General features: G+C 61.5%; 1 protein-coding gene across 10 annotated transcripts in view; it reads left to right on the top strand.

Annotated features, from left to right (window-relative positions):
- The first annotated feature begins 671 nt into the window (after positions 1-671).
- MPRIP (myosin phosphatase Rho interacting protein) overlaps positions 672-18592 on the top strand; it is an 83211-nt gene continuing 65290 nt past the window's right edge. For 2 of the 10 annotated variants that reach the window (XM_074597709.1, XM_074597711.1), the window contains exons 1-3: positions 672-1334; positions 12884-12961; positions 15083-15148. In XM_074597709.1, the coding sequence (XP_074453810.1) occupies positions 690-1334; positions 12884-12961; positions 15083-15148 (789 nt within the window). In that variant the 5' untranslated portion in view covers positions 672-689. The remainder of the gene's footprint in view (positions 1335-12883; positions 12962-15082; positions 15149-18592) is intronic. The other 8 variants (XM_074597708.1, XM_074597707.1, XM_074597718.1 and 5 more) reach the window with 6 other exon arrangements.

Raw genomic sequence — 18592 nt, forward strand, 5'->3', positions numbered from 1 at the left:
GTGAGGGGGGTCAGTACATGGTGAGGGGGGGCTCTGTGCATGGTGAGAGGGGGTCAATACATGGTGTGGGGGGGTCTGTGCACGGTGAGAGGGGGTCAATACATGGTGGGGGGGTCTGTGCGTGGTGAGGGGGGGGGTCAGTACACAGTGGGGGGGCCTGTGCGTGGTGAGGGGGGGGTCATACGCGGTGGGGGGGGTCTGTGCATGGTGAGGGGGGGGGTCAGTACACAGTGGGGGGGCCTGTGTGTGTGTGGGGGGGGGCTGTGCGTGGTGAGGGGGGTCAGTACACGGTGGGGGGGTGTCTGTGCGTGGTGATGGGGGGGTCATACGCGGTGGGGGGGGGTCTGTGCATGGTGAGAGGGGGGTCAGTACACGGTGGGGGGGGTCTGTGCGTGGTGAGGGGGGGTCAGTACACAGTGGGGGGGCCGTGCACGGTGAGGGGGTGTCTATGCATGGTGAGGGGGGGGGTCAGTACATGGTGTGAGGGGGGGTTATTACACGGTGGGGGGGGTCCGTGCATGGTGTGGGGGGGGTCAGTACAGGGTGGGGGGAGCCGTGCCGAGCCGGCCCCGCCCCCAGCTGTCAGCGCACCGCCCCTCCCCCACGTCCGGAGGGGTCCGAGGCGGCCCCGCCGCGCCCTCCCCTCTCCTTGCACCCCATTGGCCAGGGAGGCCTTTTGTTAGCGGCGGATGCCCGCCTCCATTGGCGGGCGGGGCCGTCCGTCGGCGCGTTGCGGCCCCGCCCCCTTTTCCGCCTGGCTCCGCGGACGCTGGAAACTTTGCGGGCGGCGGAGTCGGGCAGCGCCGGGCACCCACCGCGCCCCCACCGCGCCGCCGGGCACCCACCGGGCCCCCGCCGCGGCCCCGCACCGCGCTCCGCACCCGGCCCAGCCCCGCAGGGCGGGGGCACCGCGGCCCTCCGCGCCGCCCGGCCATGCGCGCCCGCTGAGCCGCAGCGGAGGCGGCCGCCTTGCAGTTTGCTGCCGTACACTCCCCCCCCCTCTCCACCACCACCTTTCTTCTTTCTTTTTCTTTTTTTTTTTTTTTAAATTTCATCTCATTTATTTATTGGGTTTTTGGTTGGTTTTTTGTTTGTTTTGTTGGAGGATCTCCCCCGCACACACCCCTCCGCCCTCCGCGGGCGGCGATGGGCGCGGCGGCGGGCGGGCGCTCGGCGGGGCGCTGAGCGGGCGCGCAGCGGGCGCGGGGCGCGCCATGGCCGCCAAGGACAACCCCTGCAGGAAGTTCCAGGCCAACATCTTCAACAAGAGCAAGTGCCAGAACTGCTTCAAGCCCCGCGAGTCCCACCTGCTCAACGACGAGGACCTCAACCAGGTGGGAGACCTGCCCCCGCCCCCCCCACCCCCCAAAACCCCACTGTTTTCCCCCTAAAATCCGCCCCGGCGCCCCGCCCCCTGCCCGCCCCCACGCCTCCGGCCCCGGGGCGCAATGGGTCCCCCCGTGGGATGTCTGCTGGCCCCGTGGGTAGCCCGGGGTCCCCTGGGTGGTGTAGAGCCCCGTGGGCGCCCGGTGGCCCCATGGGTATCTCGGGGTCCACTGGGTAGCTGAGGTTCCCGGGGGTGCCCCCATGGATAGTCCGTATCCGTAGGGTCCCATGGATGTCCTAGGGTCCCACAGGTAGCACAAGGTGCCATGGGTGCCTGCTGGCTCCATGCTTAGCATGGGTGCCCATGGGATCTCCAGGGGGTTCCATGGTGTGCCTGCTGGTCACACAGATATCGTAGGGTCCTGTGGGTGCCTGCTGCTCCCATGGGTAGTGTGGGCTGTCAGGGGTGCTGTGGGGTCCCACGGTGTGCCTGCTGACCCCACAGGGGTCCCAGGTATCCGTGAATCCCATGGGGTGTTTAGGAGCCCCTTGGGTGCTCTCTGGTCCCATAGGGTGTCCAGGGGTCCCATGGGTGGTGTGTGATCCCATAGGGTGCCTGCTGACCCCATGGATAGCACAGGGACCCACAGGTATCTATGAATCCCATGGGATGTTTAGGAGCCCCATGGGTGTTCTCTGGTCCCACAGCGTGCCTGCTGACCCCATGGTTGGTGTGGGGTCCCACGGCATGCCTGCTGACCCCATGGCTGGTGTGGGGTCCCATGGGGTTCTTGCTGACCCAGTGGATAGCACAGGGACCCACAGGTATCCATGAATCCCGTGGGTTGTTTAGAAGCCCCATGGGTGCTCTCTGGTCCTGTAGGTTGTCCAGGGCTCTCATGGCGTGCCTGCTGACTCCATGGGTGGTGTGGGATCCCATGGGGTACCTGCTGACCCCCTGGATAGCACAGAGACCCACAGGTATCCATGAATCCCGTGGGGTGTTTAGGAGCCCCATGGGTGTTTTCTGGTCCCATAGCATGTCCAGGGGTCCCATGGGGTGCCTGCTGACCCCATGGGTGGTGTGGGTTCCCTTGGGGTGCCTGCTGACCCCACAGATATCACAGGGACCCACAGCTTTCCATGAGTCCCATGGGGTGTTCAGGAGCCCCATGGGTGCCCCCTGGTCCCATAGGGTGTCTAGCGATCCTATGGGGTGCGTGCTGACCCCATGGATTCCCAGATGTCCCATGGGGCACGCAGCATCCCCATGGGTGCCCACTGGTCCCTTAGGCCATGACCCCCCCCCCCCCCGGTGCCTGCTCCCCTGGGGTCCTGAGGCCATTTGGGGACCAGCACCCGCGCTGGGGGTGATCCCAGCCCCTCTTGGGGTGCACGGCAGCAGGTGGGGGGTATCCCGTGGGCTCCATCGGAAGATCCCGAAAGTCCTGGGGGAAAAACTCAGCTGTAAACAAAACGTCCCCTCCTGGAGATGCTGGACATGCCCCCCCAACCCACAGCCCCCCACTTTCCCGGGGGGACGGGAAGGCCACCCCTACCCCTTCCCACTGAGGGCCCAGGCTGGGGGGCTGCCAGGGCTGGGCCTTCCTCCTCCTCCTCCTCCTCCTCCTCCTCTTCCTTCCAGGCCTGAGGCAGGCCCGGAGGCCTGCGTACCCACGGCGGGGGGGGACGTTTGGGGTGTCGGGGTGCGGGGAGCAGGGCCGCCCTCCCTCCTCCGACACCTTTCTGGGCCAGGGCTGACATCCCCGCTCCCGATCCTATTATGGCAATGAGATCAGACATATTGCTGTGCTCGCTTGGTGGGGGGGGGGGAGTTAGGGGGGGCCGGGAGAGAGGCGGGGGGGGGCATAATGAAATCTGAGGGCTAATATGGAAAAAATGTAACTGGAAAAAATGCCGTGGTGTGTGCGGGAAGGGGCGGGCGGCGGGGAGCGTCGCGGCCGTGCCCAGACAAAGGAGCCATCCCGGAGGGGGCTCGGGAAGAGCCCCCTGTTCCCGGCCGGCCCCTTCCCGCTGCCCTGCCCGGGGTTTCGCCACCTCCTGGGTGCAAGGCTTTTTTATTTTTATTTTGGGGGGGGGGGGGTGGAGTTCAAAGCATTGCACGCTGACCCCCATAGCGCCTGCTAGTCCCCACTGCAGGGGGCCTGCTGCCCTCCCCGGGGACCCAGAGCCGTGTTTCGGGCAGCCCCTCATTCGCTTTGTTCCCTTTGGGGTGGCGGGTGGCCTTGGGGGGCTGCCACCGCGCCTGGCTACCCTGGGGACAGATCCAGGCCCCGCGCAGGGGGCTCCGGTTGGGAAAAACGGCGTGATCCTGCTCGGCTTCTCCCGTTGCAGCCGGGGTGAAGTAATCCCGCTTCCCAGATAAGATGGTGGCTCTGGTAGCGTGTGATGCACGCACGCACCCTCCCGCCCCGCCGAGGAGCCCCGCTTCCCCCCCACCCTGCCTGCCTCCCCTCCGAATTCGTCCCCCTTGGAGGAGGCTCCGCACTGTGGCGAGGAGCCTGGCTGGATGTGGGGGTGTGCTCCTCCAAAGCACACCCAGGAATAACGGTTCATTTAACAGCTCTGAGGGTTTTTTTGCCTTTTAAACTTAATTTTTTTTTTTTTTTTTTAAGCTTGGTTTGGGTAAGGGGGGGATCCCGGACTGCGGCGCGGGGTCTCCGTGCGCAGCGTGTCCCGCTCACCCCATGGACAGGGACCGCGTTGGTGGTTACCTAGAGTTAGGCTAGAAAAGTCCTTTTGAGTCATCTGACCTTTCTACTTGGCTTGCAGGAAAGGTGAAGGTACTTCACACTTACGCACTCGTGTCTTTTTTGGATTTTTATTATATAAAAATACCTGTGTGGGTGTTAGGAGCTGCTCCTCCTGCTTCCCGGGGTGCTCTGGGGCGCTGGAGCCGCTCGGGGCAGAGACCGGGGTGCGTTTGCAAAGCGTCACAAATATTTAGCGGTGATAGCGGATCCCTGTTGTACTCGGGAACCGAAGTAGGAACGGGGCTGGGAGGGGGGGGGAAAACCAGCCCCAAACATCAGGATTAATGAGCTGGAGCTCTCTAATAATAATCGGACTTAGTGCTTCCAACTTCAAAGGGCTGCGCGGACGCTAAGTCCCTAATCCCGGGAGCGCTGCGTTCACGAGTTGTTTTTGTGCGTGGCTATGCTGCCGGCCGGGGGTCGGTGTGACTTGGGGTGGCTACGTGTAGTCCCACCACCCATGGGAGCCTTGGCCATCGCCCCCCCCGGACTGCAGATGGGAGGTGATGTGCCCTTGAACCTTCCCCTCCCCCCGCCCTAAACTGCGTTTCACCTTCTGGGGTGTCCGCATGGCATGGGAAAAACTGGGTCATTCGCCGCATCTGCTCCCCCCTTGGGAAAATCCGTCGCTGGGGGTCTGCCCGGATGACCCCGAGCCCCAGCGTGGGCGCTTGGAGCCCTGTGATCCTGTGTGGTGGCAGGATCAGGCCCATGGTCCCCACACAGTGCTGTCGATGGCTCTGTCCCGGCTGCCCACCCACTCGTCGCCAGCTCCCCTGGCGCTGCCCCTTTCCCAGCAAGGGAGAAATTCCCTTTTTGTGGGAATTCCCTCTTTTCCTGGCCAGGCGTGCCGGCACCGCACGGTCCCCTTTAACCTCTTGCATACCTCGCGTGGAGGTCAGTCAGCTTCCCAGCGCCTGCCCTGGGCGGATGGACGGTTCCTGGGCACCCTCTTCCATCTCCAGGAGAAAGCCGGCCTGGCCAGCGGGACCCTCTTCCCAAGGAAGCCACCCAAGGCTCTGCATGGCCGTGGGGGTGTCCCCGTGGGATCCCTGCTCTCCACGCTGGCTGGCCCGGACCGAGCCGTGCCTGTGCCACTTGCCTTTCGTTCGTAAGGAAGATGAAGCCCCCACGACAGGAACAGGCTGGGAATTAACCTCAAAATCACGCTTGGCCTGAATTGGAGGAAGAGCAGAGCGTAAAGCAGTTGCTTTTAATTTTCTCCATGCGTGTGCTCTCTCGGGGCATGGGGACTGGCACAGATAGAGGAATTTGAGGACGTCTTTCCAGCTACCAGTGTCTTTTTTTTTTTTCTTTTTTTTTTTTTTTTTTTGGGGGGGGGGGGGTGCGGACCGTGGCATGAATGCCTGGAGGACCACCCAGTTAGAAAACGAAGCTTGCAAACTTTTCCCATTGCCTCTTCCTGCCCTGGTCCGTGACACCCCTGCCCTGTGGCAGCGGGGGGGTGGTTATTTCCATCTCTTCTCCTTTGGACATTATCACTTTCCTACTGTTCTGGATGCCAAGCAGCCGGCAGCCCCGAGGCCGGAGAGTGTCAGCGTTGGGTCGCAGGCATGGCTTTGCTCTGGGACGTTGCATCAATGGCGCTGCGATGCCCTGGGCCGGGGTCTTGTCCTGGCTCTGTGCATTGTCCAAAGGGCAGCAGGGTGAGGGATCATGTCCCGGGCACGCTTTCGCCTCCACCCGCTGCTCCGCTGGGAAGGAAAAGCCCCCTCTTTCCTGGAAAGCAGCCCCTGCACTTGCATTCCCTGCTCCCGGCTGCTTGTATCATGCTGCAAAAATCCGCCTAATTATTAGGACTGAACAGGGGGAGATTCTCTGCAAATGTCAAACCCGCCTCCATCAGCGGCTGCAGCGGGCAGGGGTTTGGGGGGCACGGCCAAGGAGCTGGGGCGGGCAGGGTCACGGTGGCTGCATCCTACCCTTGGAGAGCAGCGTGAGAGCAGCGGGTGCTCAGGAGAGACGTGAGGTTGGGTGCCAGGGTTGGCCTTGGGTGCACTTGACCCTCCGTGTGGCCCAAGGGAAGGGACACGGCGATGCCTTTGGGTGCTGGAGAACCGTCCCCTTTGCGTACTTATTTGCTGCCTTTTTTTTTTTTTTTGCATGGCGCCGCACCTTATCTGCTCTGGCACCCGAGGAAGTGATAAATCCCCTCTCCGCCACTCCGGAGAGATGTTGTGGCTGTGGAAGCCCCGATGTGGGAGGTGGTTAGATACGCCTGCTCGCTGTGGGGCACGCCGGGCTTTGGGGCTGCTTGAGGAGTGGGAGCAGGGATTGCGAAGCCCGTTCCTTCTCACTTCCATTTTGCTGCTGCTTGACAAAATCGCCCGTGTAAACCGCAGCTGGCCTCTTCCAGCTCTTGCTCCGAATCCTCAAACCGATGGCAGCTGATGGGCCTGAGCGCAGCCCTGGGGCCAGGGCCAGGGTATTTGCAGAAGGAGACGGGCTGTTTGCATGGAGGGTGAATTCAACCTTTCCCCTTCCTGTTCCTCCGGTCGGTCGGTCACTCCTGCTGCCCACGCAGCAAACTGCCCGGGCAGCTCCTTTCTTTGAGGTTTGCCGGTGGCTGGGTCAGGGCTGCCAGTGTGCCGGGAGGGCTGTGCCGTGCCTGCTGCCCGCCGGCTGCCCCCACGGCAGCGGTGCCTCGTGCTCCTCACACCCCGGGTCCGGTCTGTCTGGTCTGGTTTGGCCTCTTCCTGCGCGGTGAGATGTGTTGGTGGTGAAAACCTGGTCTGGGCGATCTGCAGCTTCGGCAGCAGCCGCTTCATGCCCGCACACGTGCTGTGCAAATGTGTTTTCGCGGGAGAGTGGGAGGTGGATGGCGAGGGGGATGTCCCCACGCATCCAGGACTGTGCCCAGGTCTCGGCTGGAGAAAGCTGAGCTTGGACCGAACACGGGGGCAGTGAGTGGCCGCCTGGATGCAGAGCTGGGGGATGGAGAGCGATTTCACGCCGGGAGCGGTTGTGGACACCCACTGGCAGCACAGCAGCCTCCCGAGCTGGGGTTTGGCCCTGCTCCGCTGCCCGTCGCCAAGTGACATACAGCGGAGGGGAAATACTGTACGGGCAGGGAAGCTGAGATGTAAGCGGCTTAACCACGGAGGCTGGGCTATATCCCTGGCCCTCGGGATTGCCACCGGAGCGCGGGTTTGCACAGCAGTGTTTGCAGAGCCTCCCGCCGGCTGGGGTCGTGGGTCTGCGGCCGTCCATGTGGCATCCCGCTGGGGGCATGCGAAATGCTAAGCGATGCGTGTCCCTCAGTTCCTAGAAGCCATGCGGTGGGCAGGAAAGTCTGCTGGGGTATCGCATCCCATTCCTGCCCCAAACACCGTGTCACCTTCCCCATTCCTGCCAGGTGACAGCTGCTCCGACTCACCCATCAGCGATGTTCTCTCGGGCTCCAAGGTGTGCAAAACCGAGAGCAGAGCGGAGCTGAAACCACCCAGATTTCCTCTTTTGAGGTTGCAACTACAGCATTTGTGGTGATTTTCCCCTTGAGCTGTGCCAGAAACTGGTCCCTCCCTCCAGGGAGCCCCCAGGGAGTTGGTGCGCTGGGGACGGTGACCTTGCTGTCTCTGCTCTGGGACTATGGTCTCCTGTGGGTCCAGCTGAGAGTAGTGACCCTGTTACTGAGTACCCTGAGATGCGTGCGGGGAGCATCGGCGCTGCTTTCAGAGAGGCCCCTTTGATGAATACTGGGACTAAGCCCATAAAGGTGGTGGGACGGGAGTTACCTTGGGTTCACCCACAGCCTGGGTCAAGCTGGGGCGGTTGTTTTCCAGCAGGGCTGCTGGAAGCCCTGGTGTGGCTTCGCCGGTGCGCAGGGCTCGCTGTGTTCAGTGTCGGAGGCAGAGGCTAAAGCTCCGCTGCCACGGTCTTTCCCCCCCACCCCCCCCCTCCCCGCTCAGTTGCCAAGCCTGAACAAAACAATCCCTGCCTCCACCCGAGACAGGCTGATGACGTCTGCCGGCAGCCTAAACAGATTATCCCTCCCGCCACGCGCTCGGAGCCAGGAGTCTCTCCTGGTGATGGATTCGGACTTCCCTCGGAGCACGTTTGTGTGGGTGGGGACCGGCTGCGGAGGCATCCCCAGCCCGCCTGGGTGTCCCAGCACCCCAGTGGGGATGTGGGTGCTCCTGCCACGGGACTGAGTCCAGACTCCAAGAGGAGATGTGGGTGTCAGCGAAGCTCTCCTGTTCCACCTTGTGCAGTGAGCTCCTGCGGGGCACCGCACGGCCGGCATGGTGCAGCCAAGCAGCCCGCTGGGCTGGCTGGTTTGCATGGGGAGAGGAGGAGGTGAAGGTACCACCAACAAACACTGCAGGCCTGAAAGCCTGTCCAACAGGAGTGCTGGTTGGTGTCACAGCCCACCTCCAGCCCTGTGACCTGGTGCTCCATGGGCCGTCGGGTGCCCGTGACCTGTCCTACCTGCTGGAAGCAGGTCACCGTGCCCTCTCTGCCCTGCAGCCCTGGGGATGCACAGGGGTTCCTGTATCACCCTGTGCTTTGGAAAGTGCTGGGTGCCTCTGCACATCCCAGTCTCCTGGCTGCTGGGAATCGCGTTCCCCATGCCGGTGGAGCTGCTTGGGGTGGGGTGGTTTATCCGTGCCTGGGCAGCGTCAGCGCAGCAGCTTGACAGCTTCGTGTAAACTGAGCTGGGGCCGCTTCCTTCTCCGCTTCCTCCCACCCGCCGTGCTGCCAGCCCTGGCCCTGGGCTGGAGGCAAGCGTCCTCCCCCTCGATGCAACGTGGGGCCGTGGGCCAAGGGGACGGATGCAGTGGCCAGGGCAGTGGCCTGAGAGGCAGGTGAGGGGCTGCGGAGCACCCGCAGCACAGCTCCGGTGGCGGGCCCTGAAGCTAAGCAGGGTCAGGCGGGATCAGAGGCGGGATGGGATACCTGGGCGTTCCCAGAGGTGCGACAGGAAGTGGAGTGGTGACGTTTCTACCTGAGTCAGCCTCCGTCAGTCCCACGGGATGGGACCGGGCACTGTGGGGGTCCAACCCGGCCGCACCCCATGCACGGTGGTGCCCCTGGAAGGCACTGTGGCTATATCACCCCAAAAAGGGTGGTGAGGTGCCTGCAGATCTCCCCCGGGGTGGCTCCGCACCTCCCCGCCGAGGTCGTGGTGGGTGGTTGGCTTCGTCACCGTGAGCCGTGCCGGAGGAACCGGCTCTTCTCTTCCTGCCTGCCCTGGGAGCGTCATCTCACCCCACCCCAGACGTGGATGCATCGCAGTGCCAGCAGCTGCCCTCCACTCTGCTCTCCATGTCGTTTTGCGGCTCACCCTTCGGCCAGGTACCGTCTGGATGAAAGCAAAGCCGCCCAGCGCCCAAGCGTCCTGTGTGGCTGCTACTTGTGGGAAAACTGCCCAGAGCTGCCCTTCGGACATTGCCGGAGTGTGTGGGAGGTGGATGGGGCTCTGCATGGTCAAAGGCATCCTGGGAACCCCGGGGTTGCGCTAATGCGGTCTGTTACCGTGAGGTTGGACAGATCTGCTTGGACGGGGGAAGCTTTTGCTCCGAGCTCTTGCTCAGTGCTGGGTGTTGCGTTTTCCTCCTCTTGCTGAGCTCTCCGGAGGAAGCTGAGCTGGTGCAAAGCAACGTGTGGCTCCAGCTCCATCCCGGTGCGGTAACGCTCCTTTGGACCTGCCTCCCGCAGCGGCATCGAGCGGGTTTATTTTAAACCTCGCTTCAGCCGGGCCATCCCAATGCAGGTGTGATGGGTTTATTTCAGACACTTGGCGCGCCAATTCATATCTCTTTTATTTAGGCTTGTACCTCTCCGGGCTTTTGCTTGGTTTTAGCTGTAGCTTGTTTTGGTTTGGCTTTAAAAAGCGCTGCCGAGCATTCATCTGTTGGCGGGCGGAACCAGGCTGCCCACGCCGCCTGGCTCTAACTCATACCTTTCAGCTATTTTGGTTTCAATATCTGAAATTGGACGCTTCTGCCGAAGTAAGTGTAGCCCACTGGTGCTTTTTTATGACGCCGGTAGAGAAATGACCGTGCTCTATGTTAAGGGCATGTATTTCAGGTGCTCGGTGCTTTATATACGGTCAGTTGAGACAAAATTGGTGTGGCTGAGGGCAAAATAACGTCTGCTGAGGGGTGTGAGCCAGGCTGAGGTAGGGCAGGGCTTGACGCCTGTAATACTGGGTTAAGGCTGCTCACTGCTGACCCTGGTGATGGCGTCGTCCCCTCTTTGGGTTTTCGCGGTCACTTCGTCCCCGGTGTGGCACTCGGACTTGCCCACTGCCGGTGTTAGCTGTGGATGCTGCTGGGGTGCTGGGGGTGGCGTGGGACGGTCCTGCCAGGAAGGCTGTGGTGGTGTGGCTTGTGTCAAGGAGAGATTCTGCTCGTGGGGCTTCGCTGGGTTGAGTGCTTGGCCATGCCCAGGGGCTGTGCTGGGCCACGGAGGGGAAATTCAGGGGACGGAGTAGGGCTGAGCCCCGCAAATGGCTCGGCCGCTGATGGCTCCTTGGGGCGCCGCCTTGGCGTGGTGGTGCCAAGCGTTGGGGACGCTGCGTCCTGCCTCCACTGTCATCCTCTTCCTCATTCCCAGGTGGTGAAGGCCACTCACAATATCTTCTGAAGCACCGGGGTTGCCTCTCGTGGGATTCTGGGGACACCACCCCCCCTTCCCTACCGCAGTGACCCACTGAAGGCACTTCCTGGGTCATCTTTAGTTATTTATTTGCAATTTTGCCTTTAAAACAGAAGAGAAATTTGGGAAAGGCTGTTGCAAGCGGCCCTGCCCAGGGCACACGGGTGGCCATGGCCCCATCCCGGTGCGATGAGAGCCCCCGCTCCAAAGTCCACCCCTGGCGTGGGCACGGATGCGTCACGGGTGCCTTTGGGTGGGGGCGCGGGGCGGGCTGCGGCGGGGCGCGCCGGGGGAGTGGCGGAGCGTGGCTCACCCCGTGGCGTGGGCGGCACGGGGCCGGGCGCAGAGCGGGTGCTGCCACGGCTGGGGGGGTGTCATGGGGGCCACGGGTGAGCAGGGCGCCAGCATCCAGGTGAGTGGGTTGGGGGGGAGCCAGGGGCACCTGGCTGAACCCCGGGGGGGGCTGCGGTGCCGGCGGGGTGCCCGTCCGTGCCAGCGATGGCCCCCCCGGTGTGGGTGAGGCTGGTGCTGGTTGTGGGAACAGGCGGGCGCAGGGGTGCCGCGGGCCCCCGTGAGGGAGGGAGGGAAGCAACTCCCCAAAATTGGATCCCACTCCCAGCATTCCGTTTTCATTGTTTTTAATCCCTTTTAAAGAGAGGGGGAAGGAAGGAAGGAAGGTCTTCTCAAATCATGTTTTCCCAGCTGCTGGGAGAGCAACACCTAGAGCTGATATGTCATGTTGTGGGGGGGGCGGGATAAGATATTTTGTTATTTCTTTTCACTTTATAAACAGTAAAAGGGCTCCTCCGGCTTGTTTCCAGTTTGCTTACTCAGTGCTTCATGCATTTGACAGTTTTTGGTGCATAGGCAGTTTCTTCTATTGTTTGCAGGGATTTTTCCAGAGGGGAAACTTTTTTTTAACATTACAAAACCACAGAAACTGGCAGGAGGAATCCAGGGGAGGTAGTGAATTGGAAACAGTTTTAAGCTTTAAGGGGGGGGGGGAGGGGGGGGAAGGAAAAGAATGAAAGCAACAAGATTAACTAAAAAATTTCGAGAGGAGCTGGGAGTATCTGTCCTTGTCACTGTGCGGCCGGGCTGTGCCGGGACTGGATGTTCATGGATGTTTCATGGTGGAAGGCAGCGTTCCCGGACTCAGGGGCTCCTGAAGCTGGATCTGCCCTGGGTTTCCTCCCTCCTGGCCCATCCTGATACCTCCGCGGAGCCGCCTCGCCGGTGTGGCAATGCCTCGCCACTCTTGCACCAGGATTTGGCCCCAGCCCTTGCCAGGAATGGGGTTGGCTAATAGTTTGCAGCTTGACAAGCAGCAGGAGCGGTGCCAGTAGGACTTTGCAGGGGACGACATGCCTGGTCCCCATCCCACCACTCGCCGCGGCGTGGGTTTGCTTCATCCTGGCCACTTCTGTGCCCAAACCAGTGGAAAGAGCCTGGATATTTTTTTTTTTTCCCCACTGATAAATGGCAGTGCTGTAAGACATTTCTTTCCGGGTATTCTTTCCCTTTCTCTTCTCGGCCGGCCGAATGAGCTGTTTTCACTCCACCTGGCTCTGACCTTCCTGCGTGCTCGGCCGTGGAGGAGTGGGGCTGGCAGGGGCCGGCCCTGCGGGGAAACGGGTGCTGGATGTGCGCGGCACGGGAAGCGGCCGCGAGCTGGAGAACTGCCAGCGCCGGGTAGTTTTTCCTCTCTTAATTAACAAAAGGAAAACATCGAGCTCTCCTTTGGAGTATGTTTTTGCTTTGGAGTAGAGGCACGCTGCCGATGGCGAGGGGAAGAGCTTTTGGGGGAGGACGGGCTCTGCAGCTTGGCAGTACCGGGGAGCTGGGTGCTCTGGGCACGATGCCATGCAGAAGCAGCTGAGTTAGGTGTTTGTGGCTGGGGTTTTACCTCCTCCCGAGTCCTCATCTCGGTCCCGTTTGCGCACAGTGTATGTAACGCCACGGGTTGCCATCAAGCACAGTGTTCCCCGCACCTGGCAGGGCTGAGTTTCCCTGTGTGCAGGAGCCTGAACTCCGGCAGCTGCCTTCATACTGGGGTCTGGTGGAGTTTCCTGTGGTCCCCGACCATCGATCCCCCGGGGTGCTGATGCATGGTGAGCTGGTTTCCTCTGTGCCTGATGTGTTTCTCTGCTGTTTCTTTGCAGGCCAAACCCATTTATGGTGGCTGGCTGCTGCTGGCCCCGGAAGGAACGGACTTTGACAATCCTGTCCATCGCTCCCGGGTAAGCAAAGCCGAGATGCCGTCTCCCTGTGCCGTGGGTGGGGGTGGCAGGAGGAGCGGCGAGGGTCCGTCCCTGCCTGCGGGGGTGGCTGTGGCCCCAGGAGTGCCACAGGCACCCCCATGCTCGTGTGCAAACCAGGAAGCCAGGAGATGTTTCCTGAAGCAGGACTCAAATGCCTTCTCTGGGATGTGGGCAGCAGGCTGAGGTGCTGCAGGTCAGGCTCAGTCCATGCAGTTTTATTGCCTGATGCTGTTGCTTTTTGATGCCTCGATGTTGCTCTGGTTGGGATCCGGTTGGCCTGACACGTGCCACGCTGATGGGAAGGCTCTCAGGCCAGCAGGGTGTGGGCTGTGTGGCTCTGAACCATACTGGGACCATCAGCAAGGCTCCCAGCTTCCCTTTGGTGCTTGGAAACAACTACTTTATTTTCTACGGCTCACCGTGGGCATGCCCGGAGCCCTGGGGGGAGGCTGCATCCCATCCCCTAATGTGGGTAACCCTGTGTCAGGCAGGTCCTGAGGTAAGGAAGGGGCTGAGAGGTGATTCCCGTTGGCCACAACCCTGCAGATCTCTGAAGCCGAGTGCGTTGGCAGCAGAGACCCACAGACAGAGCGGGGCACGCTCAGCTCCTGCCCAAAGAGGTTTGCTCGTACCTTGCAGAAACAGCAGCATCATGTGGGGTCAGAGCATCACCCGCTTTCCTGCCCTGGGGGGTGTGATGCCTAGAAGGACACGGCCAGGCTGACGTCCTTTCACCGCTGGCTTGTGACGAGGACTCCCAGCCTGTCCCCAAGCTGTTCGTCCAGGGAACTTGTTGCTGAGGCCGCCAGGACAGGGCTGTATTGTGCGTGGGAGGGATGGCAATGGTCCGTGAACCCTCTGTCAGGCAGCCAAAATGCTCTCAGAGCTGCTAGTAATGAAAAAATCTCTCCTGAGCAAACAAGAATTGGGTTCTGAGTTCAGCCTGGGGTATATGGGTCATTATTTGGAGTCACAGCTCTAGTTGCAGGCTTGCTGGCCTGACATCGTGGGGACATGGGACTCGGGTCCCTCCTGGAGCGATGGCCGCCTGCTAAGCTGGGGCATGTGGGGGTCTGTGGGGTCCTCAGTAGTTTTGCTTGTCACCGAGCACCTTGGACTTTGCCCGAAGGCCTGAGAAAAGGGAGATAAGAATTGCTGTACTGGGGCTATGAATCTAGGACCTTTTTTATTTCAGCCTGCTCAACCAGTTTTTGCTCTTGGCTGAAAACAACCTGGCACACACGAAAAAAAAATGCAGTTTTCCAGCCAGATCAGTTCTCCAATCTGGTTTGCTGTGCGGCTGCAGAAGCAGCGGTGCCAGCACGGTGCTGGGGGAGGCAGGACCGCCTAGGCAGTGCCACCCCCGGAGACGCAGCCACCATCCAAATCCAGCTGATGCACTGCTGGGGGACATCTGGTGTGACACCCTGTCACCCTGCAGCACCGGGTGCTGGAATAGACCGTGCGGATGAAGCTGAGGGCTGGGAGCACTTGGTTGGGGGATCTTTCTGGTGTCCTGCTGGACTTGGGTCCCTTGGAGAGCAGGAGGAGGAGGAGGAAAGTCATGTTTCCTGCCTATAGCTAGAGTCTTTTTTTTTCTATGGTTATTTTTGTCCCCTTTATGGCTAAACAAGGCCAGCTTGGGGTCTGTCTGAATGGAGAGAGGAGCAGGACGGGGAAAGGACCCCAAAACAGCCACTTCTTGGGTCCTCCCGGAGCCAGGCAGTAGATGAGCATTGAGCAATGTGGGCTGGTTTGAGCGGAGCCCGGCAGAGCCCTGCCAGATGGCCTGGCAGGACCTTGCTTTGCAAAGCCCCCGGCACCCTCAGCGGCTGAGTTTGGGGCCTGAGGGGCTGAGCAGAAGGACTTCTGCAACATTCATCACCCTTTAGGAACGGTCCCTGCAGTGTTGGGGGGTTTCCCCTGCTTTTTTGGCAGCTGTGGTCCAGTGCTCAGTGAGACCTGGGCATGTGCCCTGTTGTCGTGAGTCCCCTGGCCAGAAAGATTTCGGTGCCTTTGCTCTGCCCCAGCTCTGTGGGGTGCAGTTCCGGTGTCCCCAGTGGGGCCTGCTGTGACCCACCTTGCTGTCTTCTCTTGCAGAAATGGCAGCGTCGGTTCTTCATCCTCTACGAGCACGGGCTGCTGCGCTACGCCCTCGACGAGATGGTAAGTGCTGCTGGGTGGAGGTGCGCGGCCATGTTCAACCTGTGGGGATCAGCTAGGGCCACCTCTGCTGCCCTCGGAGGAGCCTCTGGCGATGCTCCTGGTACGGCGTGGGGAGGTTTCTGCTGAACTTGTGAAGAGTTTTGCTCTCTGTGTTTGACTTACTGCCAGGCTGCGTTTGCGTGGGAGCTTGGTGGACGCTCAGTGGATGACGATGGGTGTTTAGGTCCCACCTGCCTTGGGGTTGCTCAGCTGCCGACAGATCCCATGCTGGTGGGGTCCCCAGGGCCCCCTCACTCCTCTCTGCCCTGCCCTGTGCCAGCGGGGGTTTGGTGGCGGTGGATCGCCTCGGCAGTGCCGGGGAAGGAGGCCCTGCCTGGCAATGCCATGGAAAGTAGGTCAGCTGGAACGCCTTTCCGCGGCTCGCCCGCCCCGCAGCCGCGACACAGCGCCGGGGCTGCTCCCCTCGGAGAAACAGAGCGGGGAGACGAAGGGAAACCCTCCTCTGCGAGCTGCGAAGTGAGGGTGTTGATCCCAGCAGGGTCAGCCCTACCGTGATCGCCTGGGGCTGACGATTTATCCTCCCGGCTACGGCAAACCCGGGGCGGGGGGGGTGTGCCCAAGGTTGAGCGTGCCAGCACGGCATGGCACGGCACAAGATGGTGGGCTTCTGTGTGCTGGGATCTGCCTGGGCGGGAGGCTCACAAAACCAGGCATACTGGGATGTGGAAGAGCATGTGTGCACGTACGTGGGGCCGGGACATGCGGGGACCTGTGTCTGTGGCGGGGAGGCCCCTTGCCAGGGCACGGCGGGATGGGGAGGCACGGCAGCACAGCGAGCGTTACTCGAGTTTCATGCCTTGCTTGTTTGTATTTTATTTTTTTTTCTTGGGGTTGATCCAAGTGCCCTAAATAATTTAAATGTCTCGGGTAGGAGCGGTGGAGGCTTTCAGTACACTTCTAGCGTCTCAGCGACCTGGCTCCTCACTGGGCTGGTGTTTCATGTCCTACAGCGGCAGGAGAGCAGCGTGCAACTGGCTGGGATGGGGCGATGCCATGATGCGGGGAGCGGTGTAAGGATGTTGGGGAAACCAATTCTTAATGGTTTTCTTACTGTTTTGCATCCCGGGGAGGTTGACACCAGCCCCAGGTGTTGCTGCATCTGGGCAGGAGCCGATGGGCAGTGCCCCAGCCCTCTGGACCTCGTGACACTGCAGGGGACCATTGCTGGAGAGCATGCAGACGATGGAGGAGCATCCTGCTGATCTCCAGGCACCCCTTGGGCTTTTTTCCCCTTGAGAAGGGGGAAAAAGTGGGGGAAAAACCTGAACAAAGGGAGTGTGCAGATGGGCAGTGTGGGTTGGCGTCCTGGGCAGCACGATGTACCAGTGTGCTGGCACCTCCCTGTGCTGGACCCCCTCCTTGGCCCTGCCGGATCCCTGCACCCCTCCAGCCCTGCGAGCCCTGTGGGACAGCTCTGATACAGCAGAGCACCACTGGGATGTGGGGCACTGGGGCTCACTGCCCCCATGACCATCTGTGGTATGATGGGTCCCACCGGAGGAGGGCAGGAGGGCTCGGTCTGGCTTCACTATGGCCATAGGTGGAGGAGATGGTTGCGACTCCCTTCTCCTCATTGGGGTCTGACACATGGTGTAAAAATACCCTCCTGACCTTTCTGCAGAGCACATCACTGCGTGGGCTCCACGCTGCTGTTAGCGCTGCCTCTGTTAAAGGTGTCACCTGGCCATCGGTGGGCACAGCCTCCCCTGGCCCCTTCCAGCCTGCGGCGCTGGAGTGTTGGGGCAGGAGGAAAAGCCCCTGAGCAGGAGGAGATGGGGGGGTTTTGTTGCTGCTCAGCCCACGCAGGAGCAGGGCCAGGGGGCTGAGGAAGGACAGACAGGGACCATCTTCTTCCACGTGTGGGAGTGTGTCCTGTGGCGTGTCCTCCGCTTGACCTCGGGGGAAGTTTTTTTTCTGCCAAGGTTTTTTTTTCTTGGAAGTTTTTTTTTTTCCACCAGTCCCTGACCCCTCTACGTCGGGCGCCGGCACGGATCTGCTGGTGGGACGGGCCCCCCGCCTCCAGCAGCCCACTGTGCCACAGTGCGTTTGGGACCCACTGCCACTATCCCACAGCATCGGGCTGTGATGGCTGCTTGTTGGGTGTCACTGGAGGGGACTGGTGGCACTCAGGTCAGGCTGTCAGCGGCCACGTCCCCGTGGGGGATGTGAGGACCCAGGCCCATGCCCACCACACCGCGGGCACTGCTGGCTGGGGTTGCTGGGGGACACTGTTGTCTCCCCCGTGGTGTTCGCCTGTTCCCTGCCTGTGTCTCTCCATCCCTCCGGCTGTGCCAGCTCCTTGCCATGTCGCTGCCGCCTCCATGGGCCAGGGAGGAGTAATGGGGGCCTCCCCCGGGACGTGACTCTCCCACGCACAGTGGGGACACCGTTTTTTGTTTTTTGGTTTTTTTTTTTTTGCATGGGGCATCCACTTTGCAGCCCATGGAGGGATGATCTACCCCCAGTGTGCCCCAGTTACCCCCTCTGGGAGCCTGGTGGGGGTCCTGTGGGGGCCTCGGCGTGGGGGTGGCCTCCGCAGCGTGCCGGGAGCTGGGCGGCAGCTGGCCAGAGACCTCCCAGGCTGCTGCAAATGGGGATTGAATAGCTCTGCCTTGAACCTGTTAGACATTAATTTTGTGGGTTTGGCAATTTCTGCTCTTATTAAAAGTGGGAGGGGAGGGAGGGGTGGGCTCGGGAGGGGAGCCCTGGGCTGGCGGTGGTGGCAGAGATGCTCCCGTGCCCGGCCAGGGAGACTCCACTCCTCGTTCCCCGTGGGCTGGAGGGCAGCGGGGTGTGGAGGGGTGGCTTGAAGACCAGCCACGAGCTGGGGGGACCTCAGGGGATCCCCAAAGATGTTGGTGCCGTGCAGGGCCCATGGAACGGGGCAGCCTCACATGCAAGAGCCTTTTGCCATGGGATGGGTCAAGTTTGGTGTTGGATCGGAGCATTTTGGGCACAGAAGGCCCTTAGCAGAAGGTGGGACAAGCAGGGACCAGCCATCCTGCTGGCATCAGACCTCTCCCAAGACCTGCCCACGGGTGTCCCCGAGCTGGTCCCAAGTCTCTACTCCTGCTTGACCACTTTCTTTCTGTATGTCCATCCTTCCATCTCTCCGTCCTTTCTCTGCCATATTTTCACTCTGAAAACCCAAACCAGTTCTGCACCGTGTCTGCGAGGGGGAGGACATGGTCAGGCTATGGACCTGCATCCCCGCAGACCCAGGCTGAGCCGCCAGGCTCACTCCCTGGGATCTCCCTCTTTCACACTGGGTGCCGTTCCTGCCAGCAGTCCCAGCCTTGTGCCGGCACCCAGAGCCTGCCCGGCCTCTGGGAATGCCAAGGGGATTGCATCCCCTTCCCCTCTGCAGTGAGCGTGCCAGCGGCT

Source organism: Larus michahellis, chromosome 8 (assembly GCF_964199755.1).
Source record: "Larus michahellis chromosome 8, bLarMic1.1, whole genome shotgun sequence".
Lineage (NCBI taxonomy): Eukaryota > Metazoa > Chordata > Aves > Charadriiformes > Laridae > Larus > Larus michahellis.